At 53.3% G+C, this 25119-nt stretch overlaps 10 protein-coding genes across 10 annotated transcripts; 4 read left to right on the top strand and 6 right to left on the bottom strand.

Moving 5' to 3' along the window:
- Positions 1-27: 27 nt before the first annotated feature.
- On the top strand, positions 28-629 carry N7482_000666 (DASH complex subunit SPC19; the record flags this gene model as incomplete). Its single annotated transcript, XM_056682791.1, has 2 exons — positions 28-159; positions 222-629. The coding sequence occupies 2 exons, from the start codon at positions 28-30 to the stop codon at positions 627-629; spliced, it is 540 nt and encodes a 179-aa protein (XP_056546397.1).
- Positions 630-1365: 736 nt separating this feature from the next.
- N7482_000665 (tRNA methyltransferase RSM22) lies at positions 1366-3651 on the bottom strand (the record flags this gene model as incomplete). The annotated part of the gene is made up of 1 exon (XM_056682790.1): positions 1366-3651. The coding sequence occupies one exon, from the start codon at positions 3649-3651 to the stop codon at positions 1366-1368; it is 2286 nt and encodes a 761-aa protein (XP_056546396.1).
- Positions 3652-4299: 648 nt separating this feature from the next.
- N7482_000664 (uncharacterized protein) lies at positions 4300-5501 on the bottom strand (the record flags this gene model as incomplete). The annotated part of the gene is made up of 4 exons (XM_056682789.1): positions 4300-4677; positions 4743-5045; positions 5120-5305; positions 5436-5501. 4 exons carry the CDS (start codon positions 5499-5501, stop codon positions 4300-4302), a joined length of 933 nt encoding a protein of 310 aa, XP_056546395.1.
- A 680-nt stretch (positions 5502-6181) lies between these two features.
- N7482_000663 (SUR7/PalI family protein) lies at positions 6182-7085 on the top strand (the record flags this gene model as incomplete). Its single annotated transcript, XM_056682788.1, has 3 exons — positions 6182-6519; positions 6583-6765; positions 6827-7085. 3 exons carry the CDS (start codon positions 6182-6184, stop codon positions 7083-7085), a joined length of 780 nt encoding a protein of 259 aa, XP_056546394.1.
- Positions 7086-7934: 849 nt separating this feature from the next.
- Positions 7935-9808, bottom strand: N7482_000662 (ribosome-associated complex protein SSZ1; the record flags this gene model as incomplete). Its single annotated transcript, XM_056682787.1, has 4 exons — positions 7935-8597; positions 8658-9556; positions 9616-9652; positions 9710-9808. The coding sequence occupies 4 exons, from the start codon at positions 9806-9808 to the stop codon at positions 7935-7937; spliced, it is 1698 nt and encodes a 565-aa protein (XP_056546393.1).
- A 547-nt stretch (positions 9809-10355) lies between these two features.
- Positions 10356-11180, top strand: N7482_000661 (exosome non-catalytic core subunit RRP40; the record flags this gene model as incomplete). Its single annotated transcript, XM_056682786.1, has 1 exon — positions 10356-11180. The coding sequence occupies one exon, from the start codon at positions 10356-10358 to the stop codon at positions 11178-11180; it is 825 nt and encodes a 274-aa protein (XP_056546392.1).
- Positions 11181-11746: 566 nt separating this feature from the next.
- Positions 11747-13874, top strand: N7482_000660 (MYB DNA-binding domain protein; the record flags this gene model as incomplete). Its single annotated transcript, XM_056682785.1, has 2 exons — positions 11747-11768; positions 11830-13874. 2 exons carry the CDS (start codon positions 11747-11749, stop codon positions 13872-13874), a joined length of 2067 nt encoding a protein of 688 aa, XP_056546391.1.
- A 158-nt stretch (positions 13875-14032) lies between these two features.
- On the bottom strand, positions 14033-18689 carry N7482_000659 (putative UDP-glucose:glycoprotein glucosyltransferase; the record flags this gene model as incomplete). The annotated part of the gene is made up of 4 exons (XM_056682784.1): positions 14033-17158; positions 17216-18053; positions 18112-18465; positions 18541-18689. The coding sequence occupies 4 exons, from the start codon at positions 18687-18689 to the stop codon at positions 14033-14035; spliced, it is 4467 nt and encodes a 1488-aa protein (XP_056546390.1).
- Positions 18690-19539: 850 nt separating this feature from the next.
- N7482_000658 (uncharacterized protein) lies at positions 19540-20874 on the bottom strand (the record flags this gene model as incomplete). Its single annotated transcript, XM_056682783.1, has 1 exon — positions 19540-20874. One exon carries the CDS (start codon positions 20872-20874, stop codon positions 19540-19542), a length of 1335 nt encoding a protein of 444 aa, XP_056546389.1.
- A 924-nt stretch (positions 20875-21798) lies between these two features.
- Positions 21799-22053, bottom strand: N7482_000657 (uncharacterized protein; the record flags this gene model as incomplete). The annotated part of the gene is made up of 1 exon (XM_056682782.1): positions 21799-22053. The coding sequence occupies one exon, from the start codon at positions 22051-22053 to the stop codon at positions 21799-21801; it is 255 nt and encodes an 84-aa protein (XP_056546388.1).
- Between the last annotated feature and the right edge of the window lie 3066 nt (positions 22054-25119).

Below are 25119 nucleotides of genomic sequence, written 5' to 3'. Positions count from 1 at the left end.
ACATACCCCTCTCCCCTGCGACGCATCATGAGTTCGTCTTTGGCCTCGTCCGTGACTTCGCTGCAGTCTTCTCTGCAGCTCCTCGATAACTCGATCAATACCCTGGACTCCGGTGTCAACGACTTTCCCCGCCTTTGCAAAACTCTCCAGACGACACGAGTACGTCACATTGAAACCACAATATTTCACCAAATTACTTTTCTAACCTGCTATCAATATAGCACTTTGAACTTCTCCCCGAACCAACTCTACGTGATGCACAACAATCTCTGCTAGATGAAATCACACCCAGCATTACGCACCTTCTTTCACTCTCTTCGAGCCATGTGGAAAGACTCGCGCGACGAGAACAAGGCCTAAAGGCAAAATGCGATCTCCAAGAAGGGCGACTTTCATCCAACTCGGACGGTAAATCCTCAGCGACTCTGGCTCAAGGCCAGGGCAACGCCGCACTGCGGCGTCGTCAGGCCGGACCAAGTGGTGCTCTTTCCGACAATGCAGCCTCGAGGGCGCTCGAGCTACGGCGGCTGGTGCAGAAGAAGGAGCGTCTCAAATATGCTGTGGATCGATTGGAACTTCAGAGCACCCAGCGCGAGCGTCAGCTGAGGAAGAGCATGGCGGCGCAGTGAGGGATTCGTCTCGGGAAACATAAATGGATAATGGATTTGCCTGTTCTCCTCGGGTTCAAGGGCTCTGCGAAGCCGTTTTCACGCTACAGTCGATGATCCATAACGACACTACATGACTGTTCAAGCTCTCTCCTGCCAGCCGACATTGCCCAGGTCTCCGGATGCAAACAATCAAGATGCAGTACGAGGAGGCCGACCCCATCTTATGCGTTTGAGTCACGTCCAAGTGACGGCTTGGTGCCCATACAACTCATTTCATGGGCTTGTGATATAATGACTGCATTAGTAAATGCAGCTCATTAGAGCGACGCTGCACCAGTCATCGGACCGCTGCTCAATCTAGCACCAACAACCCCAGGGCTTTCGCAGGATGCTAGCGGCTCGATATACAATATAGGGCCACATCAAGCCACAACCTCAGGAGTACGCATACCTGTCATAATTTCTCTGTTTGAAGGCAGGGGTTGCGTCTTTAGATACCTCGGACTCAAGCAGGTCGGGATTAGGTGGCTAAGAACAAAAGATACCCAGTACCTACAACGACCAATAATGAAAACCCAGGTTCGGAGTGAAGAACATATGTTACAGTTGTAGTCTGGTGTGAAGATGGTATATAGTACAAACCCTCCGATCCCATAAAGTATGCAGCCACCACAAATAAAAGTACAGATCCCAAAGCCAGATATATACGCCTCTCAATTAATGCTTAGACCAAGTTGTTTTCAACGAATCCAGATTACAGGGCATCTTCTGCCGCACCACGTTTCTTCACGGCCTGTCGAAGCTTCTTCTTATCCGCGTGCTTCTTCCAGCTCGGAATATTCTGGCCCTTCTTGCGTGCAGGGAATGCCGAACGATCGGATCCCTCGTCCACGATCCCATCGACAGCTTCGTCTTCCTTGGGGTCGAGCTCATCGAATTCGCCCTCTTCATCAACTTCGCGCGAGCCAGCCCTGGCTGCTGCTCGTCGAGCGAGACGCTCTTTTTTGCCTTCGCCGTGTTTGTCGCCCAGGTTCAGGTTCCGAGGAATACGGGTCTTAGCTCCTAGAGCCCACAAGTCACCCCAATTAGACTTGCGCGCATCACGGTAGGCCTGCCGGCTAAAGGAACGCGGGACCGTCCAACGCTCGATCTTGCCGGCCGGTGTGCAGAGGTCGAAGATGACGTGCCCGCGACGTTTGATGGGCGGGTAGATGGCACGAGGGAGGGAGAGCGAGTCGATATTTGAACTGTCGGGCTCTTCGAGGTGCTCGAAGCCTTCGAATGCGGCGTCTGTTGCTTCGGCGTTCTGGCGGATATCCCGTTCTTGACGCAGGTCCACACCTCGCTGCACAGCGAGGTAGCTGAATTTGACATCTTCGTGATTGCGGTCCTTGGCACCCATAATGCGCTGCAAGAAGTCAGGGCGGATGTACCGCTGCTCGAAATGACAATAGTCCCTGCGACCCTTGGTCGGGCCCGCCGGGTTGTGCATCGGGCAAGTAGAATGGTTTGTGCAGGGAGCGATGATCATACCGGGCTCCTTGAGAATTGTGGTGCTGTTACCAGGGGATTCGAGTGTGTTCTCATACTCTGTCGAGCCTGGGCTCGCAATATGGCGCTTGAGGAGCATTTCACGGGCGCCAGCAATCGCTTCAAACCCCTTTTGACGGCCCTTTTCGAGGAGAATAAGCACACCGCCATTAGGGTTCAGGAGCGACCACAGATTTTGAACATGCTCCTTTCGCTGATACTCCTCTTCAAAGCCAAGGAGACTGTGCGGTGCGATGACAACATCGTACTGCTTACGCTTCGGGGCAGCGCGCGAGTCCTCCAGTGTTGGCTTCTCACGCACATGAACATAGTCCGGCAAGCGGGGAAGAAAACTGGTATTGTCGAGCATCGCACTCGCACGCAGTCGCAGTGTCTCCGACCCCGTCAAGACTGTCGATCGCCCGTATGGGATGGCTGCCCCCTCAGGGTGGGCGGGAACCATGAGCTCATATTCAGCACGGACAACATCCCTCCAGGCCAGGATACCGGCACCACCGCCACTTGCGTCGAGAACGTTGGGGCCTCCCTCTTGGGAGATGAGATGATGGATCCAGTCCGTTCCCATGCGTTTCCGCACCTCGACCAAAACGCTGAGTATTGAGGCATAAATGCCAGGGTACAAGGCCGCGATGTAGGCATTGGCCTCCATCCCACCCATATGATGTTGGGACGCATGAAGGGGAATTGGCAGCTGCGGTAGCTGCGCCCGCGGGGGTGCGGTGGTCGTAGAATGGGGCAATCCTGGCCCTCCAAACAAGCGGCGAGCAGTGTCAGAGATATGCTTGTTGGAAAACTCCGAAAGAATGACCGAAATAGGTCCAGTGACCGTGTTCTTCGGTAGATGAATTGTACGGGGATCCGTCTGGAATTTGCCTTCCTGGGTTAGGGGATGAGCCCGAGGCGCAGAATCTGGAACAGCTTCGTTCTCAAACTGCTCCAGCATGATCTCGCCACCCAGCTGCTCGGCCACTTCTCGGGTCCGTCGCATTGCAATCGTCTCGATTTCTTCCGAGCTGTTCTCCATATCGTAGACAACGGGAATGTCATCCTCGGCCTTCGCGTTCTCCTCATACTCGATTTCCTCCCAACGACCCTTTCCATCCTCGCGGAACAAGCGATCAGATTCCTTCTTGTCTTCCTCGGCGGAGGCTTCTTCGACCATTTCCTGGACAATGGGCTCTCCATAGAGTCGAGTAAACAGCTGCGTCTCCTCCTCATTCAGAACGCCTTCGGGGATTGTGTCTCCAAATTGTTGTCGCACCATCTGCACCCAAATCTCCGGTGTGTACTCTTGGCCTTCGAGAGGATCGGCCAGCTCCTCCATGCCATCAACATCTTCGATAAGTTCCAATTCTTCCAATAATTTGGCCATTTCATCATCGTTTTGGTTGATGCGCTCAATCAGGGCGTTGATAGTCTCAGTGTCGTCGCTAGGCTGCGGCGATTCGGAGGGCGACGCGGTGGTGGACGAGAATCTTTGACCAGACATCCATTGCGGTAGTGGTGCTTTCAGTAGATTCTTTCTGTATACCGGGTGATGCGGAGAACTTGAAAAGGATCGTTGAGATGCATTGCTTCGATTCTGTCGCGGCGTTAATGCGCAAGATGGTCGCAAGCTAGCAGGACGAGAAACTGACGGGCGCAGCACATGCCGCGCATTTGGGCAACTGGCCGTCACTGTGGAAGGCCTGGACAGCATTTTGCTGTTCCAATCTGGCGCTCGAGTCGAGTTAAAGGAGAAGGAAAAGAAAAAGGTGCCAGTGAACCTCCGCAAAATTATTGCCAAGCCACCATCCGCCATCACAAACTGCTGCCCGTTGATTGGCCGGCCCGCACTCCGAAAGCCAAGAGGATAGCCAACGGATTCGATCCGCAAAGTTTCTGATGGGCTTGAGGGATAGCTGAATGAGTACGCAAGGCTATACATTATACCTACGCTTATGTTACGAACATGCTCGTCAAGGTTCAATCTCATCTCGATTTGCAGGGGTAATCTATAGTTTCATGGCTATGAAGAAAATTGAAGAGCTGCGGGAGGCGTCAAGTATCTAGGTAGTTGCGGTATCTCGATAAGTTTCTCCGGTAAAGGTACGATAGAGGGTATATATTTTTTAGTGTTATCAAATGCAAAATATTATTATTCGCTTTCCGGCTCCTCGTTGCCCATAAGCACTCGAAGCGCCATCACCCAGCGCATCACTTCGTGCTCTAGCGCTGTCAGCTTGGCCATGACGGCCATCAAGCTAGGGTCTTGGCTTTCAACCCGAACCTTTTCCTTAACGCGTACTTCCTCGCCATGCCAGGTGAAGACATCCCCTGCCTCATCGTGTGCAGGTTGTCGACTCCCAAATATCCGGTCTCTGAGGGAGAATCCGGTCAGGGAGATGTCCGATGCAAATGCCGTAGGCGTATGGGCAGGACTACTGCTTTCCAGAGTGCGTACGAGGAGAACTAGCGCAGAATCTGCGATAGAGAGATGAAAGGAGAGGAAAGGTGGGGGTGGAGGATCAAACATCTTTGGACGAAGCACTCATTAGCTGGGGATTCGTTGGAGTTTCGCACGATGGAAGCAAAACCTACATTGTCCGACGCACTAGTCTCCCACCAGTTGCCTCGCGTATTTCCATCTCCCTTCAGCATCTGCCGGGCCTCGCCGATGGTCTCCTGCAAGAGATGCAGCTGGCTGAAGATAAATCCCGCATTGAGAGGATCGCCTGTGTATGTGCTCACATCCACAATATCCAAACTTTGATTGACGAGATTTCGGACCGACACCAGTTGCTGCAACACCAAGTCTGGGGCATCAGGAGCTTGGGACAGAGTTAGGCGGGTGCTAGGGGTACCCCGCGAAGGAGGGAGTGAGGCTAGACGGAGCTGGATATCCTAAAAGAATAGAAACGCGCATTAGCCCTCGTCCAGGCCAATTGACGACCTCTTCCCGTCAGCTGGAAACATACCCCTTTGACCACCTTGGTGCCGACTCGGGTCACGAAGCCCTTCACACTCTCTGATCGCAATGATGATAGAACCAGAGTTGACCCCGGTTCCTGAGGGGCCAAGAGGGCTGCACACTCTTGCAGGCCTTCCTTCAAGGATACTAATGACTCCTGCAGTGATTGTAATAGCCACTCGAGCTCCCGAGCCTAAGATTGAGTGTCAGCAAATGCAAGATCCACTATGACCCTTGAAGGCGATCATTTTCTGCTGTGGCCAACCACGGAGGTTCACCCACTGCATCATACCCCAAGGGAAGGACCACCTTTTTTGACGTACCAAGGTGAAATCGGCCTGCCGGTTGAGCTGTTCTGTGGATAGTGGGGGGTACGCCCAGGTTGCCATTATGCGAATGAAGAGGGCGCCACGACGACACGACCGAGCAGAACCTGTTGGGCAGGACTCGTTTAAGGTTCGGTAAGGTTTTCCGTAAGGAGAGATCAGGCAGAAGAATTCAGGTCAATCCAGGTTGATCGAGTTGATCCACGTCACTGCGGGCTCCGCCGCGAGGAGTACAGAGAGGAGCTGCAACGTTGTTGCTGTTCGTCACTTCGTCATGGACCGTCGCGGCTAAGCCCCGTGGGGGTTAGCGCGCACTCTAAGACGGCGCTAACCGAGAACAGCTAGCCGATCAGGCGCAAGCATGACGTTATGATCCTCACGATCTATGAGTGCGCCGATGATGCCCACACCGCGCCATTATATCAGGAGAGGGGAAAGGCTGCCGGATGGGCCCGGCTCATGAAGCTGCACATTGCACTGGTCTTTTATGTCTTTTTCTCTCCAGGCCAAATCCCCCCTTTCCTTACCCTCGACCTCATCGCATCGCAGCTACCCGTTGGCACTTCGGGCACCAAGCAGAGACCGAGTCGACCCATAGGCAGCACTCCCAACCCAAACTCCTCAGCACTCAGAAGAACGAGCTTTTTTCGCTTCACAAGCAACTCCGCGAACCGACACAGGGATCAGCCACCATGCTTCTCAGCAGTAAGTGTAATCGTGCCCCAAGCTCGAGACTTCGAGAAATGGTCAAGGTCACAGTACTAATTGAGCATCTCCCGACAGGATTGTCTTTGGGCTTCCTCGGCCTGTTCTTCACGGCCGGTGCCGTCCTGTTGATTTTCCTCACACTCCTTGGCGGCGCGAACAACCACACCCCTCTGAATGAGATCTGGTTCCTCCAGGCCGACACAGGCAATATCCCTGGTGCTCCGGCAACCTCACGTTGGACGTTCTGGAACGTCTGTTCGGTGAATTCCGATGGCAAGAGTGTCTGCGGTACCTCGCACCCCGACTACCCTTTCGACCCCCCAAGTCACCGCACCTTCAACACCACCGTCAATGTGCCGCATGAGTTTATCGGGTAGGTCCAATGGCTGAAGCTGAAGTGCGCATCGCCGGAATTCGCGCTAATCACAAACTACAGGACAAACCACTACTTCCTGACGTCTCGATTCATGTTCCCCTTCATCCTCATTGGGCTTTTCTGGGCCGTGCTCTCTCTTTTCACTGGCCTGCTGGCCTTGTGCACGCGCATTGGCAGCTATTTATCTGGGTTACTCGCATGGCTCGCGCTAATCTTCCAGCTTATCACTACCTGCCTTATGACGTATGTGGAGATCCGATCCGTTGCATTTTTGCTTGATTCCAGCCAGCTAACTATATGGTAGCGCCGTTTTTGTTCAGGGTCGAAATGCCTTTAATCGCAACGGCCAGAGAGCCAGGCTGGGCTCCAAGGCTTTCGGCTTTATGTGGACCGCGAGCTTCTGTCTATTCCTCTCCTGCCTGCTGTACTGTCTCGGTGGCGCAGTCGGCCGCAAGGACAGTGGTTACAGTGGGCGCAAGGAGCGCAGCCGCGGCTTCTTCTCTTCTGCCCGCTCCAACAGCGTGAAGAGCCAAAAGAAGGAGCAGTCATCCTTCCCCGCTTAAGTGGGCTTCACGAGCTCTCTTGGCAAAGAAAATCTACCAATACCGTGCCTGACCAAATCAAGAACAGGCAAACGTTGATACCCCAGTGATTTCAACGTCCCGCTTTCCCCGTACACGAGCTCCCCAGCGTTGGTATTTGCCGTTAGAGAGCTTCCGCTTTCTAGAGAATTTCTTTCGCCCTACTTTAGCCTTGCTCATGTGTGCTTTGGATGATTCTCCATTTTTGAAATTTATCTTACACGCTCCTTTAATGTTGTCACGAACTACTCACGATCGTTATTATGCCAAAAATCCAGCCCTATTGGTGTCTGGGAACAGCATGGTTCGCGCCGCGCCTCATGAACCAGCTGTATTTCCAGCACCAAGTCATCCTGATTTTGCCCTCTGCGTGAAGCGAGGTCGACTAATTGTTGACGACTTCATGCTGCAATGGTTCTCCAACCTGGTGTTATCTGATGTCCCCACGTCCGCAGTTCTTATCTAATAGTTGTAATATAATTTCTATTTGATCTTAAGTGACGACTTCGGTGCCTTGACATGAGATGGAGCTGGGCAATAAGAAATTCCTCAAATGTTCGAAACCTGATCTAGAAACTAGAGGTACCGTTCATCGGATCATCCGTGCCTTCGTATTATTATAATTGGGCACTCGCCCGATCATGGTCCAAGCACGAACGAAAATAAAATTTTATTGGCCATTTCCAATTGAGAGTCTATATAGATTGGAGAACATGACAAAAAGGGGTTTGACTCCAAGAAGATAATGACGGGAATACAGGAAAAGCACAGCCTCTATCAATCATGCATGCATCATCACGCCATAAGGAGATCGGTTTTCGGGAGGAAAATTTAGGCGGAGCCGTTGATGGCACCGCGGACGGCGGTAGAGCCACCAACCTCGCGCACAGCAATCTGCAGACCTAGATCGGGGTTGACGTGGATCATGATCTCGACCTTGCCGCCGGCCTTAACACCCTTGACAGCGAGTTCAGCAACAGGCTTCTCGGTCTTCCAGACAATCTCACGAATGTCCTCCTCCTCCTCTTCGTCAGAGTCGAAATCGGAGTCCTCCTCATCAGCGGCCTTCTCCTCCTTGGACTTGGGCTCGGGCTTGGTGACCTTAATCTCGCGGGCACCCTCGCACACGCGGACCAGCACGTCACCACCCTCCTTGGGGGCGGTGTACTGGGCAATGCGACGGGCAGGGAGAGCGGTCTCGGCATTCAGGAGAGGCTGGAACGTGCTCTCAGTGTTGGAGATAAACTCAACACCAATGGCCTTGCTCAGGTGGGGGGTAACAGTCACCATCGGGTGAATCGACTGCTCGATGTCCTCACGGTCGAACTCCTGCACCAGCGAGGCCTGGAAAGCGGCGCCACGGGCAGACAGCTCGGACGGGTTGATGGCGGAGTTAGAGGTCGAGGGAGCCAGGATGGTGGTTTTCTCCGGGAAGATGTTGGCAGTCAGCTGGGCAATCTTGGGGGTGTGGGAGGCACCACCAGAGAAGATGACCTAGATTAGACAATCAGTCCTATATACAAGAAATTAATACATTGGGAAAAAATTTCATACCTCGTCGATGTCAAGAACATCGAGCTCAGCCTTCTTAACGACCTGCTCGATGAGGCCGGTGAACTGAGCAAAGACCTTGCCGGAGAGCAGCTCAAAGCGAGTGCGATTAACAGTGGAGCCGTAGTCAATACCGTCCACCAGGGACTCAACGCTCAGCTGAGCATTGGCGCTCAGGCTGAGAGCCTTGCGGGTACCTTCACCCTCGTGCTTCAGCTTGGCCAAACCGCGGGGATCCTCGCGGGGGTCGGTCTTGTGCTTCTTCATGAACTCCTTGGCGAAGTGGTCAATGATGACCTGGTCCAGGGAGGCACCGCCCAGCTCGTAGTCGTGAGCAGTAGCCAGGATGGTATAAATACCACCGCGGCAGGCAATGACAGCCACGTCGGAGCGGGTGCCACCAAGGTCAGCCACAACGACCAGCTTATCAGTCACAGTAGCCTCGGGACGGGCATCGTAGGCCATGACGGCAGCGACGGGTTCGGCAATGAGCTGGAGGACCTCAATGCCGGCAGCCTTGGCCGAGGCGATGAGGGCCTCGCGCTGGGCATCGGTGAAATTGGTGGGAACGGTGATGACGGCAGCGTTAACCTCCTTACCAAGATAGTCGGTGGCGGACTGCTTCAGACGACGGAGATGGCGGGTGGTGATCTCAGAAACGGTAACAGTGTTGAGGGTCTCGCTCTCAGTGTCACGGATGGTGAAAGCAACGGTCGAGTCGCTTTGCTGGGGGTGGGCGGATTGGTGGCATGGGGTCGGGTCGATCGATTTGAAGTCCTTGCCCAGGTAATCCCGGAAGTATGCGACAGTGTTGCTGGAGTTACGGATGAGCTGTGCTTTGGCCTGGGTACCGTGGTACTCCTCGCCATCGATGTAAGAAAGGATGCTGGGAATTTGACGGTCTATACGAATCACTTCAGTTAACTTGAGTTGATCAAAGGCGGGGCTCTCGAAACCATACCTCCTTCCTCGTTGGCAATAACCTCAGCCTTGCCTTCCTATATGATGTATTAGTACCATGATATTTGCTCCAAGTATATGGTTTTCGGACGTACAGGCGAAATGCGGGCAATTGAGCTGGAGGAGTTGCCAAAGGAGATACCGATAGCGAAGCGCTCCGCCTCAGCGGCAACACCGTTGGCTGCGTCACCCATTTGGAATGTTGAATAGGGTATTATGTGTCACAAGTGAAGAGGGTGGTCTCTGCGTCACAGTGTGTGCAGAAGGAAGTCGGGGGGTGACCGATGAAGAGGTATGGTTCTCGATGGAGGGGGGGACCAAATCGAAAAATTTGAAGATTTTCGGACGAAAAGTGGCTTGGACTTATCGATAGAGATGTGGCGCAGGCTGTATTCTCCCCCACCGCGATCACTAAATTTTCGCCGCTCACAGTGTATGTAGTTACTAAATAATTTCATATAATTAGGAGATCTATTTAAGAAAGCATAGTTTTTATCCCTCTCCGAGCTCTTGTCCATGCTTTGAGAGGCATATATCTATGACTGATGCACCGCCACACCCCACCGGCACGTGGTGATAAGTGGATAAGACCTGCAGACGTTTTCTTTCTTCGCCGCAAAAAGAAAAGCATTTGCTGCACACTCACTCTTCGAAGCACGAGACCCACCCAGTTCGCATTCCAATCTACACAATCCAAAGCTTCAGACACCGGAGAAGCTTTGGAAGCTTCCGACTGGCACCATGTCCGCACCCCTCATTCTCCTTCCGGGCGATGAGGTACCCAGCGATCACCTCCCATCCAACAACTCGAACCCTCTGAAGCTAGGCCCAGGCCTTCGTCTATTGTCGCAGCCATCGTCCAAGCCTGATGCCACTAGCCATGTCCTAACGGCAACCCAGGCTGGTTTAGTGACGACCGACGCCAAGCGGAACACTGTTTCAATTCTCTCTTTCCCCAACCGTCGATATATCCCCACGGTCAATGACCTTGTCATTGCACAAATCCACCATTCCAGCATCGATTACTTTCATTGTATGGTGACACCGCACACGGCACATGCTCTCCTGGGCCAACTATCTTTTGAGGGGGCTACAAAGAAAACAAGGCCGATGTTGAAGCAGGGTGAGCTAGTCTATGCGCGGGTCCTGTCTGTGGGTGTTGGGGCAGGGGCAGAGGTCGAGCTTACCTGTGTCAACCCGGCTACTGGCAAATCAGAACCGGGGGGCTTGGGTCCCCTCGTTGGTGGCATGGTGTTTGAAGTATCTACCGGTATGGCAGCTCGATTGATTCGGGCTAGCTCCTCTTCTGCCGAACAGGGTGATGTTATCGACGGACTTGCGGTTCTCTCTGAGCTTGGCAAGAAGCTTGAGAGCCTCGGTGGATTCGAAATTGCTGTTGGCCGCAACGGCAAAGTTTGGGTGGATTGCTCGAATGCTGGCGACAGTGCGATCAAAGCCACAATTGCGATTGGGCGCTGCCTGCAAACCACCGATGATAAGAGATTGAATCCGGTGGATCAGAAGAAGCTGGTGACGAGAATTCTGCGCGAGATGAAGCTGGCGTGATGATAGGGCATTTCTTTTCTACGGCTTGATTCCAGGAGTATGGGCATTGCGGCATTTCAATTCCTTGTACATATACCATTAGCATCTTGTAGTTATTACTTCTGCTCGCGTGCTACATTTATATCTAACAATGACGATTTCAGTGACGACCACCTCCTTCCATATGTACTCTAGGTTATCATGGTTCACCTGTGATATTTCATCTCAATATGTTTTGCCCACTTTCAAGTTGATTGAATCGAGGAAAAGATAGCTACGTTGGTGATCGAATTCCGACTTCAAAATTAGCGTGCTGGCTCAACAGGGCACAGGATTTGATATGCCTTTACTTGTATCGATTTGTAACCATTAGCTCATAATGGACCCAGGTAATAAGGCTCTGTTTTATGTAGACCACTACCGCAGCTGCATCTACAAAGTCGACGGACAAAGTAGGCGGTGATTAAGGCGGTGGCATAATCTGCCAGACAACTTCAATCGCGACCGTAAATTTTGGGAGCTTCATTTCCCCACGTTGACTCAGTTGACATCTCATAGCGGGACACAACTTGTCTCAGCCTCGCGAGATGGAGGTTGCCGAGAGTTCAGGTATTCATCCAAGCATCAGCGTAGACGTCCATTGCTAATTCGATCATCTGACAAGATACAGTAATCGGATTTCCGAATCCAATATCCTCCCTGGAAGGCGGAAAAAAGAAGAAAAAGAAGTCGCATAAGTCCAAATACAGGAATTCATCCCTTACAACTGCGGGCACGAACGGAATTGTGTCTTCCCCTCCCCCGGAAGAAAATGAGCCACGACCCTCGAAGCGCAAGCGTGAAAGTGAACCGGGGCACAAGAAGAAAAAGAAGAAGAAGAAGAAGCACCACGAAGCAGAGAACGATGCCAACGAGGAACCAGATGCTCAGGACACGAATCAAGTGTCTATAGACGTCGCGCAAGAGGAGCAGGAGCAAAATCACGATGTCGAGATGCAACTCGCAGCCTCTCTTTCGAAAGAGCCTCAGGACTCGGACCAGAATCGATTTGCACAGGCCCTTTCACCTGAAGATCTTTCTGGGCCGAAACATGAAGAGTCCCCAGACATGGAACCCAATGGTACGCCCAGTGGAGGTCGACTGAAGAAAAAGCGAGGACCCCGCATTGGCGGCAAAAACAAGCAGAAAGTTGGATTCTTCGTCGAGGAAGAAATCAAAGCACTGGAGGATCTTAAGATTAGATTTTGCAACGCCCGTGGACTTGAAGGGCGTGTTTTTGATGAGATGGTCCAGCATTCTGAGCGTGGCGGCGGTGAATGGCCAGTCCCAACCAGTCTCTGCACGAAGACCGATTTCTGGAATGACATCTATGCGTTGATTCCCGACAGAGACCGCCGGTCTGTATACCGGTTCATGCGTCGACACTTTCAAGATACGACACAAAAGGCACACGACTGGACTCCTGACCAGGATGAAGAGCTCATCGCGTTATATGCTCGACATGGGCCTAAGTATGCGCATATTGCCAGGATTCTCGGCCGTAGTGATGACGATGTGACACAGCGGTGGAAGAACCGCCTACAGCATCGGAATACGAAGAACTCAGGAGCATGGAGTGAGACCGAGTTACGCGCATTCGTGAAAGCTTTGGAGTCGATCTGGAACACAATCAAAAATTCAGATGAATCTCATAGGGCAGGCAAGGATATCTGGGAGATGGACCTCAAACTTATTGGATGGGGTATTGTGAGTAACGAAATGAAGAATGCCCGGACTCGTCAGCAGTGCGCAGATAAATGGCGCAAGATACGGAGAACAATGCTCATTACGCGTCAGACTGTTGATCCGAATGCTGTGTTTGATCCTGCTGCCGCTGCAAACAAGTATTCACGGTGGAACGAGCGGTCAATGAGCATGAAGAGCCAGGAATTTGTCGGAGAAGACGACGACGACGTTGACAACAATGGCGAGGATGGCAACAGTATATTTGGCAGCACGCCAGCAATGATTCCCAAGCAGGAATTCGCAACGCAGCAACATACTGTGGATCTTGCACAAGTCGCCAAAGAAGATTCGATCGTATCCTCGTCACCTGAGCCAAGGGATATTGAGGCAAATGGCGCACGCAGCGATATCAAGACAAAGAAGCGCAAGCAGGCTGAGATAGAAGAACCTGCCGCCGAGGAGGATGATGCGGAGGCTGAGACTGCGGCGCCTTCTTCGCCCGTCTCTGCAAAGTCTCACAAAGAAGACAAACAGGAGAGAAAGCGGAGGAGGAGGGAGAGGAAAGAGCGGAGGAAACTAGAGGCTGCCGCTGTCGCCGACGCGGTCGAAACCGCGACAAACGAGAGCGAGAAACCAACGAAACGCAATAAGCATAAGAAGTCGCTAGATGCCGCCGGAGTCGAACAGGATGTCTCCGTCACCACGCCCGAAAAGAAGAAAAAGAAAAAGCATCGCAAGTCCGAAGCGAATGGCACCGCGATGGAGGAACCTGAGCAGGTCGAGCTCTCCACGAAGAAGAGCAAGAAGGACAAAAAGAAGAAAAGGAATGCCATCCAGAAAGAGGCTGTAGAGATTAATGACGTGGACGAAACCGAGGCTCCCGCGGCGGCCGCTGAGCAGCACCAACCTATGTCTGACAGCCATGATGACTCGGGCGATGAGGGCAGCGACATGCTGGACATCAAGTCGGAAGGAGAAGAATCGGAGTGAGCTACTCCTACGTGAATAGTATCATCTTGAAATAGCCAGCTGTGCCTGTACCACTACGAATGCAAATGCCCATGTAGCAAAACCATCCTAAAAGGGAACCATGAATTGTCCTTGAACAAGTGTACAACCACCACAATCAATGCGTCAAGTCTACCCATCTATAGTTCATCCTTCCGGTCCTCCTCCGCCTTCTCCTCATCAACAACAGTCTCTTTTTGTGCCGCATCCTCCCCAGTCTGCACGAACCCAATCTGCTCCGAGGCAACACGCTTCGCCAGCACAGCAATCTCATCATCGTACACGGTCCACTCAGGAACCTGTCTCCTCGCCCGAGCCAACTTGGGCTCCTTGGTTTGCGGGTTATTGCAGAGATCAATGGTCCTCGCCGATGCCAGGTCTTCATCCGAGCACCACGTCTCGCACCACAGCCACTCCTGCGGCAGACTGTGAATGGGAATATGGTGCTGCATGTGGTTCGGCAGGTCCTGGTCCAGGTTACTCAAACTGTTGGGGTCCGCCGAGAGCATCTGGTACTGGCCACGCAGACGGTCGCCTGCAGCGAGGGCGCGGAAACGGTTCAGATCGACAACGTACAGCGCCGAGATATGGTACGGCTTGCCGCGCAGGAACGTGCTCCAATAGCCCTGCTTCCAGAAGCGGAAGCCCTCCATCTCCGTGCGCGAGTCGCCCATCGGGGTGAAGCCATACGGCGCGCCTTGCAAGTCATGCGTCACGAGATCATACATGTCCGTCCGAACGATCTGGTCTGCGTCAACGAAGATCACTTTCTCCAAAGACAGGGGGAACAACACGTCCAGGAATAGCATCTTGTATCCCCAAATCTCGCGCTGCTTCTCCTTCTGCGGGCGCAGCCAGTGCGGCCACTTGTACGTGACCATCTCGTAGGAGAAGCCGTATTCTTCGGCGAGGTGGGGAAGGAACGCGCGGAAAGAGGGAGACAAAAATTGCTCGATAAACCAGAACTTCACAGTGTGCTTGGTATGGCGCATCACGGACACCATCATGATGTTCAGCATGCGCTCGTACAGGTGGCCACTGGCGACGGAGAAGATGTTGATATCGGCGTGTTGCTCGCCCGACTTGGAACCAACACCAACACTGGAGAGGACACCAGAAGCGAAACTAAGGCCTTTGGAGAGGTAGTCTCGCGTCGAGCCAGGCTGATGGCCTACCTCCAGGACATCATCATTTTCGTGACCCGGTTTGCGAGAGAGACGGGGGAAGAGAGTCCGGCCTTGGAAGGACAGAAGGGTGACTTCGGTGTTTGCGTCACCAGGTTGTGGGCGATATCCGAGACCGCCAACACTGTCAAGGTTAAAGAGCTTCTCGCTGCGACCGGGCTTGAGGTTGATTTGCCACAGACCAGGCTGTGCCTTGAACTGGAAGTAACCCAGGTTGGCCATGATGATGGTGTCGGCAAAGTGAGGGTTATCCTCAGTGCCTAGAACAAGCTGCACTCCGCGGGGTGGGGAGTTGGTCGTAACATCGCGAGAGTGACCTTCGATCAGAATATGTTCTAGGGCATAGATAGCGTCGACATTGGCCCCAGCTTTGAGTGTGCTCAGCTTGATATTGTCCGGGTCGTACACCGATTCCTTGGGCGCCACAAGCCACGAGGTGGGAACATCCATGCCCAGAGTCAGCAATGCCTCGACAGGCACGCCGGTGAAGGAAGCTCCAGGGCGTGAGAGAGATCCATCCGCAGTAAACGACGGCTCTGATTCCAGAACGTAGCGATAGAAACGCTTGACAGGAAGCTCTTTGAGCTCATCTTTAGGGTTCAAGAAGATCTTCAGCTGGACACCGGCCAATTCGGAGAGAACCTTGAGAATGGGCAGCCACCTCTGGGCTGGTTCAGATGCCGGGTCAAGGACGGCTGCGACATTGATTGCCGGGTCCTCGGAGTTAGAAACCGTGATCACGGAGTGTTCAGTCTTCCATTTGTCAGAGACGTCCAATCGGAAGTCTGGCGCGGACTCGAAGATTTCTTCCGGGACATCGGAGATTGTAGAAAGGGAAACCATCGAAGAAAGTTTAGCAAGATCGAGCGGCTTGGAGAGCTTGTTATTCAAACCGAGGGACAGGGCAGCTTGCGCGACAGGTTCAATCCGCTTGGATCGTTCATAGGCGACGAGCTGGCTGATTTCTTCCACACTCAAGGGGAATTCCTTCGGTATGGGACCAACAGCCCGGCCGTTGACCACGAGGCCTTCCGCGCCAGCCTCGAATCCCAGTTTCTCTGCCAGGCGTCGGTGGACGCGTGTAAAGTCTTGACTTTCAGGCTCCGACGTTTCTGAGGCCTCAGAAGAGCCAATGGCAGCCAGAATGCCATCGATATCTTCACCCTTGGCAAGGGAATGTTGGATCGCTCGGATGCTCCCTCCAGCCTCGGGTGCACCATTGTGCACCAGGAGAAGCTCCACCTCGCCATTCTCCTTTCGGAAGTTCAAAGCATGAATGAGAAGCTTCAAACCAGCCTCTGAGTCAAAGTCACCAACGACAATGATGTGAATACCGCCCAAGACGCCGCTTTCAGGTTCAATCTGAGGAAGCTTGTCCAGAACCGCGGAACCGGGACCGAAGATGTTGGCAAGATCCACAATCCGAGCGCTCTTGGGGTCTTCGGGCATGAGAAATGTGTTGCGTCTCTCAAACGCACCAGCCAGGTAGAACTCTGGCAACACAACAGCTTCCTCGAAAATGCCCTCAACGATAGCTTGCTGGATCAGCTTGAGATCCCTACTAATTAGCATACTCAGCTCCTGCATCCAGTTACCCTCGCGAGAGACCGGGATGCCGTTAACCAGGAAATGAGGAGCTTCACCATTCAGGCTCAAGCGACGCTGGTAAGCAGCTGTACGTGTAACCGCGGCATCGTAGTGCTCGCCCTTCAGCACTTGGTCGAACGAGAGAGCTTCCTTTTCTGCGCGCGGTTTCCGTCCCTTAGTTACAGCAGTAAATGACGCCTTGTCGGGTTCTCCTGCCTTTCCTTTGGAGGCGGAATCTTCCAGGTAGTGAAGCAACGATGCGAGACCGAAATTCTTCTGGAGATAGTGGGCCACTTTCAGCTGGGAAATGGCGTCCGGAGACGATGCGGTTGGCACCAAGCCAAATCGGATAGGGATCATGCGTTTGATGAAAGTCTGGACCTGGTTGACAACCAAGAGCACATCTTCTGCGCTGGACAAATCAACCGGCATGACGACGTTGTGCAAGTCACGACGGACTTGGGGTAGTTGTCCCGGATAGGTGTTTGTGATAAGCTATAATCCGGTCAGTATAAGAATCGCAAATGCAAAAAGGCATTGAAAAAAACATACTGCTTCGAGGTCGCTTGGCCAGGATTCGTACCGCGAGTCCTTCTCGAGATTGTTCATCCAAATAATGGTCTCGCCTCCTTCAACAGTATCACGGTAGTCATACCGCTGGGAATCATCATCGGCATGGGACTCTGCGAGTGTCGGGTGTGATAGGAGCTTCACAGCCTCCTGAGCAGACAGACCCAGATCTCGGAACTTTGCAATCAGCCTTCTCTCCCGGCGGAGATGATCGAGCAGGGAGAACGCATCTATTTGTCGGGGGTCAATTTGCACGCCGTTGATCCACATCACGTTGGATCCAGCCGGGATCATTCGCGCCCGGTTGCCACGAATTTCTTGTCGTAACTCCGCAGTTGCATTATGAGCGGCGATGATGGACGAATACTTGGGAAAGTTTTGCGACAGTTTGATCAAAGTGTTCAGCGGGTCTTCGCTGTCCATCACGTAGCTTGCAGAGTTCAGGCCCAGTCTCGACGCCTCCGAAGAAGAAAGAGGGCGCAGGTCATCCGGCGCGTCTTCCTTCAATCCTTCAGAGCCAGCCGAGGTACTATCCTTCTCGCTTTCATCCCGCTGCTCCGCATCTCGGTCGTCAATGACAATGTAATCCGTCCGCTTCAACGCAAGTTCCACGCCGTATCCCGAGACAAACAAAGGCCGCGAGGTCCAGTGCTGAGGAGATCGGTAGCGCACGCGATACGAGATTTGGCCTTGCTTCGCCATGTCGCTTAAAGTCTCATGGAAGTCCTTGAACATTGGAGCCGACACATCTGCGTAAAGAACAGCGGGGGGATGCGAGACATCGCCGAGGACTCGGTCGAATGGTAGCTCTCTAGGATCTCTAGGTCCTGAAAGTCAGCCAGCCCTTTCCCAGTTGCAATGCACGGAGCTATACGCACAATTCTCCTCCAACATCCTGCTGTGCGCGCTCCATCAGGGAGGAGCAATACTGCCTCCCCTCTAGGTGAACCCAAACCGGACACGCCGCATCCTGTGCGGCCATCAACGACTGCTGCACCGAAGTATTGTAGTACTGGTAATGGGCCTGAATCCGAGGCGCCGAGGACCGAAGAGCCAACGAGAGTTTGAATGAAGAGAGGCTCTCGGGGGTGCGCAGATGCCCATCTTCGTGAACGACCTGCAAGAAGCGGTCATACAGCTCCTTCTCGGACGTAGCTTCCTCAAAGGCGCCGTCGGCAATGCGATCGAGTAATGGGAAGTAGGAAGTGGAGTTTTCTTCGGCAGCAGTTTCGCTAAGCATGATGATAAGTATCACTCTCCCAGTCATTCAAACCTAGGCAAGGAGTAGCAGGATAGCATTCACATACAGCATTTCGAGCAAGTACGGCGAGGAATCGAATGGAGCCTGGAGAGCCACGTTGACTGCCGGGCTTGCACTAACCAGACATGCTGGTAGTAGAGCCACAATGGCCGCACACCAATGCCATGAGGGGTGGGATCTCGAGGGGACCGTCATCCTGATGCTATGGATGGGGATGCTGAGAGTCGGAGGGTAAATGGTGTGTTAAGGACAGCGCCCGGAGGCTTTTCTGTCGGAGTCAGGGTCGAACGGTCTTTATACTTATTCCGAGGGCAGTTTTGTTATGGTAATGATAAACATCATGGGCCAGATGAGCCCAGCGATCTCGCAAACAGACGCGGTGATGCCATGCGGATCTGGACACTTGGATCATTCTCCTATCGCGCTTATCGCAGCTTGTACGGCGGGCGAAGCGGCAATTAGTGCAGGTCGCGCCTGCCATCGAACGGATTATTAGTGGGACGCACTTACAGGTCAGTGCTATCTACCTGGCCTCGCCGAGAAATGGCATGACTTTTTTCTAGTCAGAAAGCCTTTTGCTTATGCCAAATTCTCTTTGAAATTACTGCCTAGCTGCATTTTCGGAGTGCTGGCTATAACCATGGACCCGAAGATTCCTAGGACCACTACGAACTATGCACACTACAAGAACATAGAAGTAGATATTCTTAGTTTATTTCAAGCTCAATTGGAACCTAATTCGCCGAGGATGATGATCGTAAACACATAATGTCGTTAAAACAAGTGGTTCTGACGCCAAACTTTTGCCACCCAGGATGCATGCAATGTTCGAGTGCGCCAAAAGCTCCACGTGAGAGAAAGGATGAGAGAAGAGAGAAAATATCACAGCGACCCCATATATGCAACCTGCGAGGTCTCTTTTTTTCTTTCCAGTGTAATAGACGCCGAGGGAAATGTAATGGGAAAAGGGTTTTATGTTAAATCCGTGCTCAACAAGGGAATGGTAGGTGGTAGGGCGAGGGGTGAATCTGAATCAGCCGTCGCTTTACTGGCCGTCGGTGGTCGACACCTGGGACTGGGAATTCTTGCGACTGTACGCGTCACGGATGAGGCGCTCGCGCTTGGCCTCGGAGATGTCAAAGATGGAAGAGCTTTGGATGGAGCTGTGCTGGCTGCCAGGCCGAGCGAGGGCGGTGGTGGACTTCATCTTCCTGAGGTTGCGGAGCTTTGCGGCGGGGCCCAGGGAGCGTATTTCACGGGAGAGGCGTTCCAAGACCGACCCCTTGCTTGAGCTCTCCTTGTCCTTAGGAATGGGGAACTGGGGGAGGGGCTTCTCCATGACACCTTCCGCGTTGACATTCGTTCCGGTTCCAGAGGAGCCAAAGCTGCAGCCCGAGTCGACCTTGCGGCTCTTGCTGCGGTAGGGGCTGCCGGGTCCGTCGAGGTGAGCGGGCTCGTTGACCAAGACGCACTCATCAATCACCTCGTTGACCAAGTTCAGGTAGTTTTCCAAAGCTTCATGGACCAAAGGCCACACGCTCTGAGCCTCTTCAGGCTCGCCTTGGTGGATGATTTTGTACACCGCGTCTGTACCGCGCGTGCTGGCATTGTTGATGATCTTAAAGTACGCTTCCCGGTGCATTTTGAGAATTTGATAGGTCAACTGGGGGGGGGGAGTCGCCGCCCCAGGCGAGATGGGAGGGTAGAGGGTATTGAGCATGGCAATATGGTTGGGTTTGTTGTGCGGCTCAAGAAGGACCTCGTTAACAATCATCCAGCGACGCAGGCCGATGTAGACTTGGGTGTACAGGGCCTCAAGAGTGCGGGCCTTGCCGTTGACTGACTCGAGCCAAGCCATGACTCCGGGATACTTCAAGGCTAGCTCGGAGTGGCTCGGGTTCTTTGCATCCTCGCGCCCAATGTTCAATCGCTGCAGGGCCAAGGACATCTCTTTCTTCCAGCGGGTCTCCAAGTCCTTTGCGTAGTCCAACGCAGTCAAGCCCTGGGGAAAGTCGACTTGCTCCAGCTCCCGCGGGAAGCAACGGCGGAGGAAGGAGGTTAAGAAGCTTGGTGGGAGCGAGCAAGGCTGCGAGGGCATCCGGGAGATCTGATGGATCAACTGAGAGCGGAAGTCGGCGGCAGCATCCAGGGAGCTCTCCTGGGAAGAGGCCGAGGATCGAGTTGAGGTCGAGTTGCGCGAGCTGAAGGCGGTTTCCGGCGAGCTGCTGCCGGGCAGGTAGGACTTGGTGGGGTGGCAGTTGAGGGCATACATGTCGCGGAGGGGGATTTCATAAGAGCCTGGGTAGCGGAGGCAGTGGTCGAAGATCCATGTCAGGGAGACGCCGTCAGGGCTTCTGAGCGACTGGGGCGGCGGAGACATGATGCAAGAGAGTGGGGACGAATTGCTTTGGTGCGGAAAGGGAATGTCCAGAGTCTTAGAGAGGAGAAGAAAAGGCAAGAGGATTCGAAAGACCCCAGTCGCATAAGTATGAATGCTCGACAAGCTTCCGAGGGCTGGGACGATTTTCAAACACGCCCGAGGGAAGGGTGTGTGAAACGTCTGGCAAATGAGAGGGTGGGGAAAGAAAAGACAAAAAAAAGTGGCAGGATACGCGTGGTGAGAGGATCAAGCGGAGATCAGAGCGGATCAGATCAGATGCATGCAACACCGGCCATACTCCGTGCCGAAGTGGCAAGTCTGTGGCTAAGAAAGCCAAGGGGGGAGCAGGAGGTGGTGAGTGTCTGAGAAGTTGAAGACGGTTTTGAGGTGTCTGAAATGGTGACGCGAGGGGGCCGCGGCGTTCGATGTCGTTGGCTGGTCGGACCTCGCGGCGGCAAGATTGATCTATGCAAAAAGGCAAAAACTGAGGCCAGGAACGTTGGCGTGTTGATTTGGAGGCTTGCTCTCAAGGATCGAAGGGTCGAAATGATGGTGAGAAGAGAGGAGAATGGCCGAGTGTAAGACACGTTTCACAGCCTTCCAGGAACGAGAGGTGGTGGTTTTGTTTACGAAAAGGACGTGGAAGGAGAGCAAGGGATTGAGAGGAAAGAGAGAGAGAGAGATGGTAGAATGGCAGAACAACAGAAGAGCAGAAGAGCAGAATAGCAGAATAGCAGAAAAGCAGATGTCACCAGGGAAAGAGGGGAAAAGAGGGCCTCTAAAAGGCGACTCCATCCAGACGAGAAACGAACCGTCTCGACCGCCCATCGACCCGTCCGGTGGAACCCGTCCATTCTCGCCTTTCAACTTCTGCTGCTCCGCCCTTACCCACCGAATCCTCCACCTTCCTCCACTCACGACGATTCAGCGCTCAATTCGCTCCTTTGATTCGACTTTCCTCATCCGACTGGATCCCTCGGTGCCCGTTGTGCCTTTGACCTTCCCACCTGTGCACTCAGCCAAGGTCACCACCGGGCAACACAGCCGTTGGCCTTCCGCGATTCCGACCCACTTGGCCCCCGTGTAATCAACACTAGCTGGGCCTTGTCCTGTGTCTCGCACTGCGTCCGGGCCCGACGGGCTGGATTGCGCCGCCGTAGCGCAGGCTAGTACATCCATGTCCGGGTCCTGGGGAATTTCGCACCGTTGGAGGCCGCTCCATCTGTGGCCGCGGAAGAATCAGCCTGCAATGCACGGTACCTTTGTTTTGCCTGGCACCCTCCACCGGACTGGTCAATTCTTCCTGCGGCTGCCCCTTCCTCTCCTCTCAATGCACGGTTTCAGCGACCCGCTGTATAACTCGTGGGCGCATAATACACTACTAAGGAAGAATTGAAAGAAACAACTCGAGATGCTACGCGGCAATAAATTGAAGAGAAGAGGGACGGAGGCGAGATCGCCATCGTATCCGCAAGCGACCGCGCAAATATAGATCACTCTACGCCGCGGCGCAGTCTTTTTTAGGAGGCACTTGTCACCTGGCCTTCGCGGAGGCGAAACAGTGCCTCGATCGGGGGGGGGGACCACGCAATCTCTGCTGTGCTGCACCACCGGGGGCCTCCTCGCCCCATCCCCGACAGAAAAGAAAAGACATGGGAGCAACCAAGCCACAGCCACCACCCGAGCGATCCCCTCGATCTCCAAAAGTTCGACTCCGTGAAATTGTGATAGGTAGACTCTGGACAGAAGTCCCTCTCCATTTTGACCGAGATAACAGAACCCTCCGCATGCACCACAATAAACAACCGCAATCGGAGCCGTCGACCATGGTTCTCGCCGTCAATCCCCGCCTGCGACCCACGAACTGGCCAAATTGCCTTTCAGGCCCAAGCGGCGTACCTGCGCCGTTTCAGATTTGCGATGCTGCCGATCCATCATTTTTTTTCCCTCGAGATTCAAGGTTCACCCCAAAAAGATCACCGTTCTACTCATCCAGCCTCGATGACACCACAGCCTTGCCAGGATATGAACTGACTTTTGGCATTGTGCCTGACTAATTTCATCAAAAACATCGCGACAATGAATGACAGCCCCGTCCCTGCAGCGCCCTGCCCCAAGGAAACCGGGTCGCAGCCTCGCTGGTGGGTCGGAAAACTCGACCTTCCCAAAGCGGGCTGGATCGGACGTCCGTGGGGCCTCAGGCCTTTGTAAACCCCGGTGCACCAAAGTCCAGACACTACGATCGGCAAGCTTTCATTACTCTTTCTCCGTACTTTACATCAACTGGTCGGGTGGATACGTCATGTCAGACCCTGTCCAAGATCTCGAGGGTCCTCGTGACGCGAGCTAGACGACGATCATGGCATCAAGGTTGTTATTTCGACTTTGAGTGCCAGAACCGAATCCCAGGTTCTTGGGTTCTGGTCGAGGCCGGGCCGGAGGATTGCGCTGCGGCCCAGGGGCACAGAGGGAAACGACGGGTCGCGATAGGGCCTCCTGTTGACCCTGTTTTTCCTTCCTTGCTGTCCTTGTGAGCCGCTGCGGAGAGAAGCAGTCATGTGGCTTCGGGGTAGGGCAGGGGGTTGGGATTGGAATGGCCTTTACGGATTATCAATTGGACGTGCTCGATTTCGCGACGGTGTGGCATATTTCCTGAATTTCCTGAATTTGGGTTGTTTGACCCCGAGGGTCTTTCATGCCGAGGTGTCTAGCCCGTACACTGTACGGGCCCAATTTTCAGTCTGGCTCTGGAGGATTTCATCGGGCGGTGAAATGCACTGGAAGGAATATCCATGTGCGCTCCTGGTATCTTCGTATCTTCGTCCTTGGGCACTGTCGTGACCGAGTGTCCGGTATTATCGTGCCCTCACGATAGGCAGTCCAGCGTAGAAGCCGGTATGCAAGCATATCTAAAGCCGAAGCCCGAACAAAGCCCTCATGCTCATCAGTATCCGCGACCTGCTTCTCCCCGAACCGCAGAAATCTGGAATCCCTTCAAGGTGTTGGTCGGTGAGAGAGCACGGGCGTGCCCCTGGAAGTCCCAGCCGATCAGGAGGAACTTGGGTCCACCCAGTTAGGATGCCCATCGTGTTTGGTGAAGGGTTTGTGGGCCGGCTTTAGGGGATCAATTCCAAAGTGCGATAACCGAGTGGCCCGGAATGAGCCACATGCGGATCAGGATTCGTCGAGGTAGTTTTGCCAAACGTTCATGTACACCGGCATGGGGTAAACTTCCTTCCTATAACCGCGGCTTTGTCGATATACTGGGCATAGTGGTATGCTGTGAAGAGTTCGTCTGTATCTGGGCCTTTGCCAAAGCCTTGCTCTCATGTTCCGCGGCGACTAGCCTAGGCTCACAGGGACCAGAATGCAATTTCTGATATTGGCAAGCGATGGTGGCCATCGTGCATTTATAAGTTCCACGTCTTGACCTGCAGAAGTCAGTCGGTAGATCATGTGCAGAGACCACCAATTCTCCACCCTGATCTCTTGCGTGATACTGTCTTCTGCAGCATTCGATGCAGGCAAATGGATAATGTTCGCCATTCGACACGCGTTGCCTGGAATCAACGAAAAAAAAGAATCCGGCAGTCTCAGAGCACCGCTTATTGACGAATGCAGGTAAGGAGCTAAGCGATAATTAATTTCTAGGGCCTAATTTTCTTCATTCTAGCTCTGAGTATCGCAGCCTGCTACGCTATCGTCCGATACTTAGCTAATAGACTCTCCGTTATCAGGGATTGATACCTTGACCTGAAAATATAATAAGCTAGTCTAACACGAAGTTAGGAGATATTCTTGTCATGTCAAATGGAATACTTGTAAGAAAAACCAAAAAAAGGGAGAGAAAAAAAACATACAACAGCAATTCTGCACCATGGCCACCCGGTACTGAACCAGCCAACAGTCCGAGAGAGGTCGATGGCTTTATCCCACGGCTCTCTTCCATGCCCCTCTGTGAAGATGCCCGGGGTGTCCCTATCGCTGAATACAGGTCGCTGTGAATGTACAAGAGTAACCTGAAAGATCTCCTGCGGCTAGGTATTGAAATGCGCGTTGGCATTCGTGAGCAAGGTCGTCCTTGCCGACCGATTGAGTACAAAGTCAAAGCGTGATTCACTAGCAAATTAAGTTTTGTCTGGCGTGATTCCCCATCCTCGATAGCCGGCCGGCCTGACCTCAACGAGATCCTAAGCTAGTTCCCAAGTAAGACTGACTCGATGCATTCTTGTTCCGCTTGACGCA

Source organism: Penicillium canariense (assembly GCF_028826845.1).
Source record: "Penicillium canariense strain IBT 26290 chromosome Unknown utg000001l_segment0_segment0, whole genome shotgun sequence".
Classification (NCBI taxonomy): domain Eukaryota; kingdom Fungi; phylum Ascomycota; class Eurotiomycetes; order Eurotiales; family Aspergillaceae; genus Penicillium; species Penicillium canariense.
This window is presented reverse-complemented; position numbering and strand designations above follow the sequence as displayed.